At 35.2% G+C, this 18,013-nt stretch overlaps 2 protein-coding genes across 2 annotated transcripts; both read left to right on the top strand.

The window, feature by feature from the left end:
* Positions 1–4,613: 4,613 nt before the first annotated feature.
* LOC114522774 lies at positions 4,614–12,964 on the top strand. The gene is made up of 7 exons (XM_028543522.1): positions 4,614–4,643; positions 4,998–5,331; positions 5,639–5,749; positions 11,218–11,292; positions 11,716–12,045; positions 12,573–12,845; positions 12,945–12,964. Exons 1-7 carry the CDS (start codon positions 4,614–4,616, stop codon positions 12,962–12,964), a joined length of 1,173 nt encoding a protein of 390 aa, XP_028399323.1.
* A 1,038-nt stretch (positions 12,965–14,002) lies between these two features.
* On the top strand, positions 14,003–17,795 carry LOC114522951 (tyrosine-protein kinase receptor ver-3-like). Its single transcript, XM_028543738.1, has 3 exons — positions 14,003–14,128; positions 15,198–15,446; positions 17,435–17,795. The coding sequence occupies exons 1-3, from the start codon at positions 14,014–14,016 to the stop codon at positions 17,767–17,769; spliced, it is 699 nt and encodes a 232-aa protein (XP_028399539.1). The 5' UTR covers positions 14,003–14,013; the 3' UTR covers positions 17,770–17,795.
* Positions 17,796–18,013: the final 218 nt, after the last annotated feature.

Genomic DNA, 18,013 nt, shown 5'->3' with positions numbered 1-18,013 from the left:
GGGAAACATATTGTTTTGTGGAGCTGAGACCACCGACAGTGGTCATAAAATCATAGAGATGGTTTTTTTTCTGAATTGGTTTAAAATTTCAAGTCATTACCATGCAGTGTTTTACTAGTTCTTGATGCTAGAAATGCATCTTGGTGAATGAGAATGCTGCCACCACGCCATGTTTTTATTTTGTGAAAGCCATTAATTCTTGTGTATGATTAGATATTAAAATGTAGTTAATGTTATTGTATTATCGATAGTATAATGTCGTGTGTTCCAATTTTTAGAAAATAAACAAGACGATCGCAATAGTGAAACTGAGTGGTACGTCATTCTTGCGCCTGTGATACTTGGAATTATCATCGGAATAATGATTTCCTACCTTGCCTTTCTTGCTCGTCGTGGATATAGAGAATATAAACTATCAAAACGTGGGCCTCAAACACCTCCGCCTTAATCAAACTTACCAAGAGCTGGATCTTAAAAACAAGTACGATCGTACTATAGTGGACCAGGAACTAAGTAACCGAGTTTAATTTCTGAACTGCATTGTATTTATAACAATGGAGAGGACAATGTATTTCTAATCGTTTGCGTTTACTTATATTCCTATTTCTATTAACTGTGCTTATATATAGGCTGAATATCAATGATATGTATATATTATTTGCTGCAAATATATCAAGAATTGCTTGTAACTTGCTTCAAAGGTCAAAAGTAAAAATTCGAACTCCGTCAATCGATGCGGAATATTGCTTAGAATAATTGTGCCAAGTTTCATTCCGATCAAACAAGTAATGCTAGAGCCTTAGAGGTTTTTTTAAGAGCGTCGCCCCCTAACAACAACAACAAGAAAATTAGCACCGGTTAGGGACCAGTTCCTGGTCCAAAAATGAACAAAGAAGACAATTACCAGTCACTGAGGGTAAATGCTGCGAGAAATGACGGTGTAAATGACGATGAGTCAAATTATACCGAGTTAAAAAAGCAAGAGATGTCGAAAACAACTATCAATCTTTAACATGAACCTAAAGTTGTTGACTTGACTTGCCTATTTGAAGAGCAAGTGTAACTTGAAGGTGACACCCAGTCATTTGTCGACAACTCTTAACATATGTGCCTACAATTACTGTTGATTGCAGAAACTTTGATTGAATTACTGTTGATTGCACGACACGAGCTATTCAAAAATCTGTATCACTCTCATACCTTGAGGAGCTTATAACCATCTTCAGTGTAACAATTTTGACCGATGCATGGGAAAACAACAGCCTAGCCACAGTGTGGAAACTATATCACTGTTTTTAATTTTTTTTTGTTATATCACTGTTTTTAATTTTTTTTGTTATTGCCAGTGTAGGCAAAGTTGAACTACCTTCATTTTTTTAGACTAAACTTTTTGTTCTTAATTTTGGCAGACGTTACGTTTTTATGACAAGATGCAAGTACACCGGAGTGGTTAGTTTGTCACACAGAAATTTCCGTATATGTTTTAGCTTCTGAAAGCGCTCTACGCAATTTATATATTATGGTGCACTTGCACAATGTCATTCACAATCTACTGAATTCTGCAGAATCAATTTATCTTATAGAGTTATATACAATACAATACAATACAATAAATTTTATTTAAGCACGATACAAATTAAAGCAAAGCTTGTGGGGTCGTGTGTTTACCTATTACATACAAAGACAAAAGAGACTCTATTATATACTATTATATACACATATCAATAATATCTGAAACAGTCATCTCGTATATAGAGTTACCGCGTTACGTTTACTATTTATGGTTAGACCAGTCAATTCCGTTGCTGTTTTATGGTAGCATTCTACCAAAAAAGTTTGAAAATCACCTTATTTTGCTGGTTTCATTGAGCAATCTATTCATCGAGCCAGCAGCTCGGAATTGTGTACTTTGTAGAACATACAAGGAATTTCAAAGCACTTATCGAGGAATTCTTCGGTAGTGACCAAATACTTGTTGGTATGTTTGCCAACCAGCAAGTAAATCAAGGATCAAACTAGTCAAACAAAACTTGAGCAATTCTAGAATCTAGACCAAGTAATATATTGTATAAGAGGTATGTTATTATTGTATTCTGTGTCTTAGTATTGCTTGGTATTGAAAGAGTATTTGTGCGATATCCACGTAAAATGTATTGGTTGAAAACAACTTAAACACGGGCAAACATTGTCTTTCCTATATAGTTTAACAATTCAATTCAGTCGCTAGCTGATACTTGCATGCAACTATAATTACTCCGGCGTCAGCGACGGAGTTGAAAATTCGCCCCGGTTTTGTTTTGTTTTTGTTTGTTTTTTTTTTTTTTATTTTTTGTCGTCGCAAGTCTGTAATGGCGCGAAATATACTAGTATTTAAAACGTGTATGTGACCGTATTTATCTACGTCCCAGTCTTATCTCCCAAGAGTTGTGGTGCACAGCTTTGGCTAATTTTCCAATGCGCGATTCGATTTCGCTCGCATGATACGGCAATTCCTCCAAGAGGAACAAATAAACCGTTCTTTTCATGCTGTTCGATTAAGTTTAGATTGAATTGGGGTAAGAATATATTTAATACATGTAGACCCGGTCCTATTTTAATAATATCGCTGCTATTTCGCCGTTTAACAAGATGATGTGGTCGTGTATGGGCGCGTTGACACGTCGCGTAGTTTGCACAGGATCGAAGATTTAATACAACTATATAAGCGCGAATTCCAAAGGCAAAGTGTAAGCGAATGTATCATGCGGTTTATTTAAATTTTTGAACAATTGAACTTCTATACTGCGATGTGCTTCTGAATTTCGCGATCGAACATTTAGGTTCGTAAGGCATCTAAATGCGAATATGTATGCGAAACAATACGCGAACTGTATTGTGTATGTTCAGAAGCTCTGTATTGAAGACTGGCACGTGCGCCGGAGTTAACGCCAGAACGGCGTCTTGTTGAGAGTTAAATCTTAAGACCACGGTAAAATAGATCGTTGTCAACAAAGTATCAACACCAATAATTTTCTCAACATCTCCATGCAAGAAACTTTGAACTATTTACAGTATTTAGCTATAGTATTCACTAATTCAGTGATATATTCAATAATATATATATTATTTTGTAGATGGTACTCGGGAAGGGAAGGATTTTAGGGGAAGGGAAGGACGTTTTTGCAAATGGGTGTATATATAGATATAATATTTTTTTAATAGGATATGACACCGGGTGGCAGCCTGCCATGGCAAGCAGAAAATTCTACTTGACCACGGCAGGATTTAAACCCACGGCCTTCGGTATACTACCGTGATCAAATAGAATTTTATGCTTGCCATGCATGGCAGGCTGCCACTCGGTGTCATATTACACAACATATGCAATTCTAATTAGACTTCGAGTATCTTTCTATCTATCTATCTGCGGCCAACGTTTTTGCAAATGGGTGTATATATTGTATAAGAAATATATATGAGAAATCAAGTTATCTGTTTATATGTACTATATACTAAATTATTGGCATGCATGTACCGATTTTATCCGTGTTGAGCCAGCTGATCCGAGGCTATATACGAGCCCAAGTAAAATCGGCGTAGGAGAAATTTGCAAGCGAGATACTTCCATATTAGAAAATAATGAAACGGTTAAGGCAATTATCCACTAGGATGAAGTTTTCGATCGAACGAAATCAAAGAAATGTGCAATTCGGGCAAAATTCTCCTTCGAAACAGTCTTTACGCTGCGGTCATATCAAGCAAGTATATACTTTCTGCAAGTTGCCGAGATCTCGTAGCTCCATTGACATGCGTTGACAGGGCTTGTGCATTCCACATATAAACACAACTTTTCTTGTTAGGGTGGGTAATCTTCTGTCTTGTCACCAACGTTAACTTTTGAACATGGTGTATTAAAGCGAATTTCAATCAGGCGCAATTTTTTTAAACTAACATTCTTTCGAACTATCATTTCCTTGTCTCTTCTGTATTTGAAATAATAAATTGTAAGATATTAATTACCCGTCCGTTTACTTCCTTGATAAGATAGCTCAAGTATTATATATATAGACAGACAAGTATTCTTTTGGGCTTCGTTGTGTTAATGGTATACTGTCCCTTAGTATATATTAATGATATACTGCATGTTCCTTATTTTTTCCCTCTTGTAAATATAAATGTGTAACTTTTTTTCTTTTTACATAATTATGTTCTTTTTACATAATTATGTTAATTATGTCAGCTGCCAATTCAAGAATAACAAGTATATATAGTGAATCATAACTCCTTTTTTTTCCAATTTACCTGGGGTGCAAAGCTCGTGATGATTTCGTTTTGTTTCATGAATCTGTTTGGCCTCATTTGCCTGATATTTCCATGTCAAGGTTTGGAAAGCGCTCCCAGCTTTTTTTTATTTGTTGGATTGCAGAACGTGCATGGTCATGATAATTTGTTTAGTGTCTAAAATTACTTTAACCACATCCATGTATTGAATATTGTACAATAAAATTCGACAGTATTATCTATAACTTCTCCAAATACCATATTCATGGTTTTATCCACGTACGTTTATAGTATATTTTGGAATATATAGCTTCTGCTCGAGGATTACAATAAGTATTAAACCTATATGAATAATGGCGCCTTGGCTTGGAAAGTATTCTGTCGTAATAATCGGGCCATGTCTTTGCTAGACTCAGAGTAGCCCGAAATATATGATTTCTCGATCAGAATTTATGTTGATCGGTGAGATAATTCTCCTTATTATTTTCTCAGTACAATTCGCCTTTTCATCATCATCATGAAATTTATATCATATATGAAATTGGTAGTTACTTTAAAATTTATTTGTGTCTAGATTTTTCTCGAAGAAATTGCTATTTAAACAATTCGACTGTTAATAATTATTTATGCACATGCATGGTATTAATTATATATGGCTATTTTATGCATGCATCCGTCGCCGCGTCCGAAATTTCGAGCACTCATTCACAAAAAAGGTTTAATTCCATGATATTTAGGAGTTGTCTTTCCGCCATCCATGCAGTGGAGGCAGCTTGACATTCCTACCAGGATCAACTGGGAAAATAGAGTGGTCATTTGACGACAACATATCTGATGTGTTTTCAAGATCTTGGGCTTTTACAAGTACAGACGGTTCATTCAAAGACAAAACGATTGCTACTGTAAGTGATGATGATAATCCTAAGATACGCGTCAGTTTTCCTGTGATTGCAGTGGAAAAACCAGCCACGTTGGTTTTAAAGAACGTTGATCATCGTTATGATGGAAAATACGAGTTTCGAGTTCAGTCATCTACCGAATCTTCTTCTGAAGTGACCGTCTTCATGGCAGGCAAATTCGTTTTTAAAAGTTCGTTTGTCAGCTCAACTAAGTTTGTCCTATGGCTGTATAAGAAAGGCATATAAAATTGGCCCATGCAATGCCACACTATAGTACAAGGGACAATACACCGTCTCTTAAACCTAAATTTGTATTCATAATTTGCAAATTGAATAAATGTAAATTGTGCTGCGATATATAAACAGGGGACACCTAAACTTGAGTCACTCTTCTGTATAATACTTTGAACATTTTTTTTAGAAGTTTTTAGTATAGCTTGTATTCCTTTTCTCTTTTATTTATTGCGAAACCATTACAGGACTGTTGCCATCAACCATGCTGCCATCATCGACCATAATGACATCAGAAATAACGTCACCATCACAAACAGTAACAAGCTCGGACATTTCTTCGACATCTTCACTAAAAGGTAACACGCCATGTCTTTATGCACATCAACAAACCAAATTACAGTGATTTTAATTCCCAATTTTTCAAAAATGTTTTTGTTCGGATAACTTAAACGTGCGTTCTTTGATGATGAATTTTAGAATTATTCGCTTATGATTCATAATGGCATAGTTGATGTTTTAATGACTTTTTTAAAATTTAATTAGTTTTTTTTTATTTATTGAGAAACTATAACTGCAGGACCGTCATCACCAAGCATGCTGCCATCATCGACCATAATGACATCAAGCTCGAGCATTTCTCCCACATCTTCAGTAAAAGGTAACACTGCAACATATGTCTTATTATGCACATCAACAAACCGAATCACAACGATTTTTATTGCCAATTCAAAAATGGACGTTTTTCTTGGAATAACGCGCTATGAAAGACGGAGTCAAGTTTTTGATTAGTATCAAAATCATTGGCTATTTATAGAAACAAAATCTCGCTTACAACTTAATTTCTTGAAGTAAGAAATATTTAGCACTCGGAATCACGGATTTTGATACAACTTAACGCATGAGAATTATTTTTCCTAACGTTGGAAAAATTATTCTTCAAATGAGTGAATTATTCCTCAAATGAGATATTTTGTCGAGCAACTTCCCCCCACCTCCCCTAAACTGATTAGCAATTTTTAGTAAATTTTGTCAGAATTTTGAAAACAATTAAATAAAGAGAAGTCAATCGGAAAACGTATTGCTATGAGTCTGCATCAAGGAATCAAAGGTAAAGGTTTTTGTTTTATAGCTTTCCATTGGCTGAATCAAGTGCTATACTTTTTTATTTTTTATTAAGCTTTGCCAATTATAAATATGTTGACATCAGACACAATACAAACACGCACAAGCACAAACTGACAAACACATCAAACAATGGCAACAGCTTACGCCAAATATAGCGAACCCTTTAAGGGTTACACGAAAATTACGTTTAAACAACACAAATGAATATCATTGACAACGAACTAAAAACAACACGATTTCGAACAGGAATATCCTACAGCCGCCGTTACGTTTATATATGCTGGAAACAATAGCTATATATTCCCCATGAGATAATAGTAATAATACTGCTGCAAACTATAATATTGTTGTGAAACATGCAATACATGCAAAATTAAGTTAAAGGAATATTGAATTTTTTTCATCATTATAGGGCCCTGTTTATCATGGGAGGCGGGACGGAATATTTTTTCATCCCGCGTTTACACGATTGTTTTTCAAAGGATGTTCTCTCGCGGGCATGCCCGGGACGGGTATTTCCCCCGGGAATACCATATTGTTCAGTGACATTGATCAAATAATGCAATGTCAGCGTAACTATTGCCGCGGTCAAGCGAAATCGAGCGTTTATACGACAAAAAACGTCCTGCTTCAACCGGGATCGCGCTTGCTCAAAGCGGGATTCTGCCCTGCATGGCGGGACGGGACAAAAATTATTCCGCTTTCATATAAACAACGCACGAAAGATATTATACAAACATATATACAAGGCGAGATCCTGGTCATTGACATTGTCTCGTCCCGCCTCTCATATAAACAGGCAAGCCGCCTGCATAAACGAAAAATTTTACGTTTCGAGCAAGAAAATTAGTAGAAGGGGTCGACTAAACTATTTTTTTTTCAGACGTTACGTTTTTATAACAATATGCAAATACAACTGAGCCACTGAGTGGTTAGTTTGTCTCCTCTTGCACACAGGAATTTGGGTATGCTTTAGCTTCTGACAGCCCGCTATCCCAAACGCAATTTATATATTGTGGCGGACATGCACAATGACAATGTCAATCACAATTTACTGAATTTTGCAGAATCAATTTATCTTATAGAGTTATATATAGAGTTACCGCGTTACGACTACTATCAGATTTATGGTTAGACCAGTCAATTCCGTTCCTATTTTAAGGTAGCATTCTTCCAAAAAAGTTTGAAAATCAGCCTATTTTGCTGGTTTCATTGAGCAATCTGTCCAGCCAACAGCTCGGAATTGTGTCCTTAATTTGTAAAACCATCAAGGAATTTCAAAACACTTATCGAGGAATTTTTCAGTAGTGACCAAAACTTGTTGGTATGTTTGCCAACCAGGAAGTAAATCAAGGAACAAACTAATCAAACAAAACTTGAGCAATTCTAGAATCTAGACCAAGTAATATATTGTATAAGAGGTATGTTATTATTGTATTCTGTATCTTAGTATTGCTTGGTATTGAAAGAGTATTTATGCGATATCCACGTAAAATGTATTGGTTGAAAACAACTTAGACACGGGCAGACATTGTCTTTCCTAGTTAAAGTCACTAGCTGATACCTGCCTGCAACTATAATTGAGAGTTAAATCTTAAGACCATTTGTAAAATAGATCGTTGTCAACAAAGTATCATCAACATGCACCACGCTTGAAGGACAAAAACCGTCACAAATATATAAATATAACTTTTTGAAGAATGAACGCTGTAGAATTAATAGCATGGTATATACGGCGTGTTATAAGTACGTTGCTTTTATATACAGACGATGTATTATTATGCTGTTGTGGTGTGTGAATAATTGCCTGCAGGCTGCATCTATATTCATAAGGTTTATAACACACTCGAGTGTGTTTAATAAGCTAATATTTCCCTAAAGCTGTTTTGGTCAGAAAGTTTCAATTGGCAAAATATTTTTGAATATACAATATAAAATATTTGGCCTCTATATATAGAAGTGTGTTTATAACCCGATAACGAAACTCAATGTAGCTGTCTCTTATAGTAGGGTAGACCAATTAAAGTATTTGGGTAAAGTAATTTTTCTATCAATAATTTTCTCCATGCAATGCAAATAATGCAAGAAACTTTTAACTACATAGTATATATACTAGAAATTTAAAGGCGATTTTCCACTTACAGCGAAATCGTTCGCTGGAAGTAGCGAAATATATATTTGCATACTTTCTTTTCAATTGAGAACCGTCAAGTCGTACTAATTTATTTATACATGCTGTTAAAATTCAAAAGAAAATATGCAAATATTTCGCTAGCGAACAATTTCGCTGTAAGTGGAAATCCGCCTTAAAGGGTCTTAATTTCGAGTGCAATTATACACATTTCAAATTCAAGCCAGGAACAGTTAATGAAAAATGAGTCAACTATAATGAGTCTACTATAAAGTGTATCCATCAACTGTTCCTGGCCTGAATTTGAAGTGTGTATGATTCCACTCGAAATTAAGACCCTTTACTGAACCTCTAGAATTTACCTGCATCGAATGTAGTGCAAAAAATCATAACTGATTTACCCTCTATATTGTATTAAGAACTTACTGACTGAGAGTGAGGTCTGTACGGTAAAATATCAAACCGAGGTCGTGCCGTATTGACCGAGCGATAGCGAGGTCAATACGGCACGACCGAGGTTTGATATTTTACAGTACAGACCGAACAATCGAAGTCAGTAAGTTATTTATTATATGACTTAATTTGGGAAAACCATAAACACGAATAATAATTCATTTCGAATTGCTGTTGTTTTTCCCGAGGGCAATAAAAATTGAGCGTATTGCCCGTGGGCAATATGGGAAAATCCCGCCTCGTCAGCAGCCAATCAAATTGCAGGATTTACAAAAACAAACACTAGTCATATAATAATAAGAACTTACTGACTGAGAGTGAGGTCTGTACGGTAAAATATCAAACCGAGGTCGTGCCGTATTGACCGAGCGATAGCGAGGTCAATACACCAAGACCGAGGTTTGATATTTTACCGTACAGACCGAACAGTCGAAGTTAGTAAGTTTTTTATTATATGGCATATTTCATGCAGACATTGTAATGATTAATTCTTTATGAGTAATTTTAATGACCAATCTCATCCGGGCACACGACACCAAAACATCAGCCTAAAGTAAAAAAAACCGCTCTATTTTGTAAAATATAAATTTATTATTTTTATTTCAAATTCATTATTTTCCGTTTAAGAATTTAATCTGTTTTTCAGTTTAAATTTAGTTAGTTTTTGCCGTGAGTTTTGCCTTGTTTTCACAGGGCAATAAGAATTGCGTATTGCCCGTGGGCAATACGGGGAAATCCGGACCTGTCAGCAGCCAATCAAATTTCAGAATTAACCAAAACAAGCGCTTGCCATATAATAAATAGCTATACTATATATATAGTATTGACTAATTTAGTCGATAAGGTTTTTGGTATATATATGCATGAGAAATCAAGTTATCTGTTTATTATATGCACTATATATACTAAATTATTGACATGCATGTAAAAAGCTGGAACTTGGATGCATGAACACCGATTTTATCCGTGCTGCGCCAGCTGAGGCTACGAGCCCAAGTGAAATCGGCGCAGGTCTGAAATTTTGTAATCAGTTTTGCAAGCGAGATACTTCTATATTAAAAATGATAAAACGGTTAAGGCAATTATCCACTAGGATAAAGTTTTCGAACGAAATAAAAAAATGTTCAGTTAAAAGAAAATCAGGCAAAAATTTTCGTTCGAAACCGCCTTTACGCTGCGGTCATATCAAACAAGAATACATTCTGCAAGTTGCCGAGATCTCGCAGCTCCATTGACATGCGTTGACAGGGGTTGTGCATTTCACATATAAACACAACTTTTCTTGTTAGGGCGGGTAATCTTCTGTCTTGTCACCAACTTTTGAACATGGTGTTTTTCAATTTGTTTAAACTATCATTCGTTCGAACTATCATTTCCTTGTCTCTTCTGTCTTTTAAATAATAAATTGTAAAATATTTATTACCTGTCCGTTTACTTCCTTGATAAGGTAGCTCAAGTACTATATATATAGACATACAAGTATTCTTTTGGGCTTCGTTGTATTAATGATTATATTGTCACTTGATATATTAATGATAAGTAGCATGTCCCTTAGTTTTTTCCCTCTTGTAAATATAAGTGTGTGACTTTTTTCTTTTTGCATAAGTATGTTTTCTTTCTTTGACTTGACTTGAAGCATTGCATGCTTTCATCCGATAAGCCGGCTGTGTTTAGTGTTTACTGGTTTCGCTGAGGTAATGAAATCTGCAAATGCTGACGCAGAGACAATACATGTAAGAAAAGGCATTTTCTATACAAAATTGCATGCATATGGATTAATGTGAATTATTTTTATTGTCGGTGTACTTTCTTAGAATTTCAATTAAGTATTTCTGCATGGTTGTTTAGGGAACCAAACGTTTATAATAAGAAATCTGAAATCAAACCAAATGGTCGCAGAAGCGCAGCCGTAGGATCCATTTCTATAGAGTGAGTTTCTAGAGCGGCTGATTTGTCTTTTTCAGTTTTCTCTACGTCTTTATCTATAGTTTGTTGTTGATTTTATTGCAATTATTCGTATTCACAAAAGGTATTTTCGTGATAAGCTGCCAATTCAATATTAACAAGTAAAGTGAATCATAATTCCTGATCTTTTTGTTTTTCCAATTTACCTAGGATCAAAGTTCGTGATGACTTCGTTTGGTTTCATGAATCTGTTTGGCCTCATTTGCCTGATATTTCCATGTCAAGGTTTGGAAAGGCGCCCAGCCTTTTTTATTTGTTGGATTGCGGAACGTGCATGGCCATGAGGTTGCTGGATTCAGAGTATAAGGGACATGCCCGAATTATATCATTTCTCGACCAGAATTTAAGTTGATACGTGAGATAATTCTCGATTCTCCTTTTTTTTACTCAGTACAATTCGCCTTTACATCATCATCATGAAATTTATATCATATATGAAATTGATAGTTACTTGAATTAAAATGATGTGATGAAATGATCGAAATTAGCATCGCTTTTATTTGTGTCTAAATTATTCTCCAAGAAATTGCTATTTAAACAATTCGCCTGTTAATAATTTTATAATATGGTATTAATTATGCATTCGTCGCCGCGTCCGAATTTCGAGCACTCATTCACAAAAATGATTTAATTCCATGATGTATATAGGAGTTATCTATCCACCATCCAGTGGAAACAGCTTGACATTCCCACCAGGATCAACTGGAAAAATAGAGTGGTCATTTGACGACAACATATCTGATGTGTTTTCACGATCTTGGAGTTTCACAAGTACAGACGGTTCCGTCAATAGAAAAGTGATTGCTACTGTAAGTGATGATGATGATCCTAAGATACGCGTCAGTTTTCCTGTGATTGAAGTTGAAAAACCAGCCACGTTGGTTTTAAACAACGTTGATCGTCGTTATGATGGAAAATACGAGTTTCATGTTTCAGCAAACGTCCAAACTTCTTCTGAAGTCACCGTCTTCATCGCAGGCAAGTTCTTTTTTTAAAATCATGTGCATTTTTAGTTAAACTAACTTTGTCCTATATGACTATAAATAAGAAAGGCATATAAAATTGGCACAGTACAACACTATAGTACGAGTCACAATACACCGTTTCTTAATCTTAAATTTGTATTCATTCTCAAATTGAATGACGTAATTAAAAGACCTGTTAGTCTGTTACATATGTAAATTGTGCTGCGATATACCATCACTAGCGAATGGCAAATTAATATCCGGCAAGTTAATTGTCTAATAATCACCGGCGTTACAATGGCTTGTACGCTATTTTGACCAGTCGATGGCATATAAAACAGGGTGACACGTAAAGTTACGTCACTATGTATAATCCTTTGAACATTTGTTTTAGAAGTCTTCAGTATAGCTACGGTACCAACAAAGATGATGTTAACGTACATACACTGTTTGCTAAAATTGATTTCAAGAAGTAGTTTTTGATAATTTGATTTCGAAAAGAAGTACTTCCGGTGATTGATGTGTATCAATAAATTTCAGAGAAACCAAATGTGACATTGAATTGTTCCAGTCCCGTTTCGCTATTAAAAGGTGATAACTTCACATGTCTGTGCAGAGGTGAAGGTGGAAACCCTCCTGCTAATGTTACATGGTTTAAAAATGGTGAAAAATTTACCGATGTTGGAACAGAAATGCAAACCCTAAATCTGTTGAATGTTAGTAGAGAAGATGATGGAACTTACATGTGTGAAGCCACAAGCTACCCTCATAAGAATTATACAGATAAAGAATCAATCCAAGTAACAGTTTACTGTAAGTATGCATATATACTTGAGAGGTACACAGATAGATCATATATAGATGCATGTTTGATAGATACATTTCAACATACTCTATTAAATATCAACATAGTCCATTACAGAGAAATTTAATGTTTTTAGACAGGATTCACCTTCCAAAGACAAAAACAAGTCTATGCATGGAGTCTCGCTTAGATAATGACATTTTAAAAATCTACCGCCCCAACCCCATATTTAACCTCAGGTCATACTTTCTTTTCAATTGTGGAATAAACCTTTTTTAACTCTTTGACTCGCGCTTGCACTATTTTTTTATCCTTGTGATAAAAAATAATTTCCGGTGAGAGCATAATGTAATAAAACTGCCAAGTTTGGGTGCGGAATGTTGTAAACTATATAGTCATGGTGCCTACTATTTACATGCATTATTTTATTCAATGTGACAAAAAATTACAAATTTACAAACTTTGCATGATTACTGATACTTTCAGCATTTTACAATATTTCGCAGCTAAACTCTGCTTAGTACTATATAATAATATAGTGTGCTCTTTCTTGCTGTGGTGGTGATTTATATTCTTTTTGTTACCTGTGTCAAAAATTACCCTTAAGTAATTACCCTTACCCAAATCGTCCTTAAGAGTCTCAGAATGTTTACCAAAAACCTTCTCTCGAGTCACACTGGTGGCCTGGGCCCCGGCTAGGCAATTAAACACCAAACTTCTTCCCTCTCCCCTCCCTCTGTATTTTTGTGTCAACTTCTCCTCACACTCTGCACTGCAAACACCTGCATTCTAGCGGAGATAATTTCTGAAACGCCAACACCCAAATATGCAATGAAACTGTATAAGAGTCAAATTAAACACCATGTTTATACCTAATAACCTTAAATTTTCGTCCCAACTTATACGCATACGGAAAATCATGATGAAAAAATAATTTTGATGCAGTATTCTTTGCTCTCAATTTACTGGCGCGCCAAACAAAATATAATCACGGTGACGTACGCACGGTATCGTTTCCTTTCAGCAAAACCAAATGTGTCGATAAATTGTTCTTCTCCAATCACCGTAAAAGAAGGCGATACAGTTACATGTAATTGTAAATGTAAAGATGGCATTCCTCCAGCGAATTGTATTTGGTATAAAAATAGCACCCGGATTAGTGGGATTGGAAAAGAAATGAAGACATTAAACCTCTCTGATGTTACTAAAGAAGACAGTGGAATTTACACATGTGTTGGCAAAAGTCACGTTATAGCACAGGATGAAAACTCAATCAAAGTAACAGTTTACTGTAAGTATATATTAATATGTCACAGATAAAATATTGTAAGGCCAGCCTGAAAGATATCAAAATTGTTTATGACATAAAATGATTCAAGTGTTTATATCTATTTAGATTGCGTTTAATTTTAGATATTCTAAATTGCTTGGTTTACTGCAGTATCTGAGATTTAATTTCAAAGCAAATATGTGGTCTTAAAAAGGTCCTGGCGGGCAAGCTAGGAATTTTAGTTTTTCATTTAATTTCAAAATATTTTATTTCGAGAAAAAAAATAAGTTTACGCATCTGCGTGGCGCACTTATTTTTCATAAAATTTTCTGAAATTCCCATATTTTGTAAACAAAAACCTAAACCATCATTTCATAAAATCAAAATTTATTTCTAACAAGTCATTTAACAAGTCAAGTCAAAATAAAGTTTTTACAAACTCCTCTCCCGTTTTCGAGGTTAAATTTACTGTTTGCATGTTTTTGCACAATGCGGTGTTTTAACAACTTTATAGTTTACTAAATATTTCAAAACTGTCTACTTTTTTCTGATATACCATGTATACATTAGTGGTACTATACGGTTTCGCAGGAACTAATATTTTTCCACGGCTCTGTTCCTGCATTCTCCTCGATCCCACTCGTTCTTCTAATAAGGTTTCGCCTCGTATTTTAATCGTTTCAAATTGATAGAGTGCTGATGTAACATTATACCACCAACTTCAATATAATTTATATACATGGTTATCACAACAGTTTCCAACTACTCTTCAAATTCACTTGACATGCCAGTATATTTATTCCGTTAAAGGTTGGTTCCTTGAACTTCCTTCTTCAGTATTATTATATGCAATAGAATTCGTACGTATAGCTGAAAACGTTACTTTTAATTAGCTTAGAATCTGGCATTCAAATTGAGACAAAAGCTTGATTTCAAGTGAAGGGGGTGGAGTACTTTTATAGGCCTGTAAGGAAAATTGATAAGCCTCGCGGCGTTTGTTTCAACAAGTACGCGGATGCAACTTACCCTGGGTCAATGTATAGTTTTCACTATAGCTATCTATACTATTCGTTTCATATTTATTCTATAGATAAACCTGTTGGTACAAGCATTAAGTTCTCATCGTTTCCAGCTGTGATTAATCAATTCTTAACCGTAACATGTGTATCGTGTGGGCTTCCTGATCCAACAATCACCATACTCCACAACGATACAAAAGTTGCAAGTGGCATGACGTATAACATATTTCGAGTGAACTGGACTCATGCAGGAAAGTACAAGTGCGTTGCAAATAATTATTTGGGAAACGAGTCTTTTTCCATATTCCTACGGGTCAATGGTAAGATTATATTTTTATATCATGTTGTTAGCGTATATTTAGGACTTATTGACTGATCCGAGGGAAACATATTGTTTTTTGGACCCGAGATCACTAATAGTGGTCATGAAATCTTATATATGATTTACTGACATTTTTTTAAAAAATGGGAGTGCTCACAATGCAACATGCTTACCTCAAATGCAGTAATAATTTTTTTATTATAACAGGAGGTTTTTTTATAACATTCAAACCTACGAATACAGTAATTAAATTCTCACAGAACCCAGAATAAGCCGTATAATTAACGGATCAGTCTCCTGGATCAAATTAATTGATCAGATTAATTAAAATAAAACGCGAGCGGAAGAACATTGATAAGCAATTTTACAGCTAGTGAAGGCTTAATCGTTTTAAATTTGATGAAGGCTGACAGACTAAATTTAAAATTTATATTTCGCAAGGAATCAAAATAGATTATATATTTGTTTGAAATTGTATGGCCTTGAAAGCCAAGATTTTACCTTCATTTCCACTGTGATTTTACCGGTCGAGATATTAACACAGCATGACATGCATGTATTGGTACATGCAGTTTATGCGTGCATAATGATTTTTTTACGATAACTCGAAACAAACGCATGTGCATAACTATTATAGTTTTAGGTACAACACGTATATAATTATAACTGCAAATGTTAATGAATGTTGCCAGAAAAAGTGAGCATGATTGCAAATATGAAAAAGTAAACAATGATAGTGCGTACATGGCTGTATACTTTGAGTAAGCCAGCATCTTCTTTTTTGGTGCGCTTGAAATTTTGATTCCACAATCATTATTCCTTCATTTTTTTAATGACGCTAACACATGGCAACAAAAACCAGAATCAAGCACGCAACAAATAAAATCATCAAAAGATCCATCAACAGTAACGAGTACCGCAAGTATGAAGACGAATTCTGCAGCAACCACTTCCTGTACTCCTCTCTGTACCACTACGTGTATACGTATATCGCATTCGAATCCTAGCTTAGCGCCAGACATAGAACATGCGCATTTCCAAATAATATTAGCGCCTCCAAACGATCGCAGGGCTCAAATGGCAATAATTTATGCGCGCCTAGATAACAACTATGTTAATGCTTTGAATTGCTTTGGTTTCGCTTTATGCTCGCACTTTCTTGAATTAAACTAACTAAATCAACAAAAGGAACAACCAAATCTAAAATTTTCGTGGTTGGCTGAAGCAACTTCATCATATTCATTTGCTTCTTTAAACACTCTCCGTGCAGGTTTAGCCGCATAGTAACATGAAGCTGAATGCATGCAATTAGACTTGAAATTATGAAATAGGCAAAAGTAAAACAGCCAAGCAATTTTAGTTCACAATCTTGAAGAGACACAAAACACGCGCCGTTTATGGCCCGTTATAGAAAACCTCCGTATTCGCCCGTCCACACGTAAACACGAAACCGGCGTTTTCGAAAAATCCTCGTTTTTGAAATCCTCCGTTTTCGGTTGTCGGTTACGTGTAGACGCAAGGCTAAAACGTATAAAAATATCCGGATATGTGTGGACGGGGCCTGATTCACACTACAGGTCGATTCCAGTGAAAGTGCAATTCTCTTCTTTTTGACAGATGCAAACGACTGAATAGTCCTGTGTATATACAATTCACTTAATTAACATTCCTTCATTTACTAAGCATCCGTAACATGTACATTCATTCGATTACATACATCCATGGAAATGAAAATCGCACGTTAAATAACCGTTAGGGGAAACATAGTGAAGGGTTCTTTCTTGGTTTAAATTTTAAAAGTCATTACCATGCAGTGTTTTACTACTGCTTGATGCTAGAAATGCATCTTGGGAAATGTGAATGCTGCCACCTCGCTAGGTTTCTATTATGCGAAATCCATTAATTCTTGTATATATGATTAGATAAATGTAGCTGGAATGTTATTCTATTATCGATCAGTATAATGTCGTGTGTAACAATTTTTAGAAAATAAACAAGAAGATTGCAATAGTGGAACTGAGTGGTACATCATTCTTGTGACTTTGATATCTGGAATTATCATCGGAATCATTCTTTCTTATGTTGTCTTTCGTGTTCGTCGTGAAAATAGAAAATCTAAACTATCAAATCCTGGGCCTCAAACACCTCGCCTTGATAAAACTTACCAAGAACTGGATCTTAAAAAAATGAACAAAGAAGACAATTACCAGTCACTGAGGGTAAATGCTGCGAGAAATGACGGTGTAAACGACGATGAGTCAAATTACACCGAGTTAAAAAAAGCAAGAGATGTCGAAAACAACTATCAATCTTTAACATGAACCTGAAGTAATTGACTTGACTTGACTTGACTTGCCTTGCTTATTTGAAGAGCAAGTGTAACCTGAAGGTGACACCCAGTCATTTGTCGACAACTCTTATAACATATCTGTCAATCACTGTTGATTGCACAAACTTATATAAATGTGCACATGCACGACACGAGCTATTCAAGAATCTGTATCATTTTCATACCTTGAGGAGCTTATACCCATCTTTGGTGTAACAATCATGACCAATGCATAG

This window comes from Dendronephthya gigantea, unplaced genomic scaffold (genome assembly GCF_004324835.1).
Source record: "Dendronephthya gigantea isolate DGI-Jeju-01 unplaced genomic scaffold, DenGig_1.0 000024F, whole genome shotgun sequence".
Lineage (NCBI taxonomy): Eukaryota > Metazoa > Cnidaria > Anthozoa > Malacalcyonacea > Nephtheidae > Dendronephthya > Dendronephthya gigantea.
The sequence above is the reverse complement of the archived record's forward strand: the minus strand, read 5'-3'. Positions and strand labels throughout refer to the sequence as shown.

Bases quoted from the DNA above. Each gene is read 5' to 3' on its own strand.
- LOC114522774 (XM_028543522.1), top strand. From the start codon at position 4,614: ATGGCGCCTTGGCTTGGAAAGTATTCTGTC. The intron at 4,644-4,997 runs GTAATAATCGGG...CATGATATTTAG, and splicing joins GGCTTGGAAAGTATTCTGTC to GAGTTGTCTTTCCGCCATCC. The intron at 5,750-11,217 runs GTAACACGCCAT...CAATTTACCTAG, and splicing joins TTCGACATCTTCACTAAAAG to GATCAAAGTTCGTGATGACT.
- LOC114522951 (XM_028543738.1), top strand. From the start codon at position 14,014: ATGAAGACATTAAACCTCTCTGATGTTACTAAAGAAGACAGTGGAATT. The intron at 14,129-15,197 runs GTAAGTATATAT...TTTATTCTATAG, and splicing joins AATCAAAGTAACAGTTTACT to ATAAACCTGTTGGTACAAGC. The intron at 15,447-17,434 runs GTAAGATTATAT...AACAATTTTTAG, and splicing joins CATATTCCTACGGGTCAATG to AAAATAAACAAGAAGATTGC.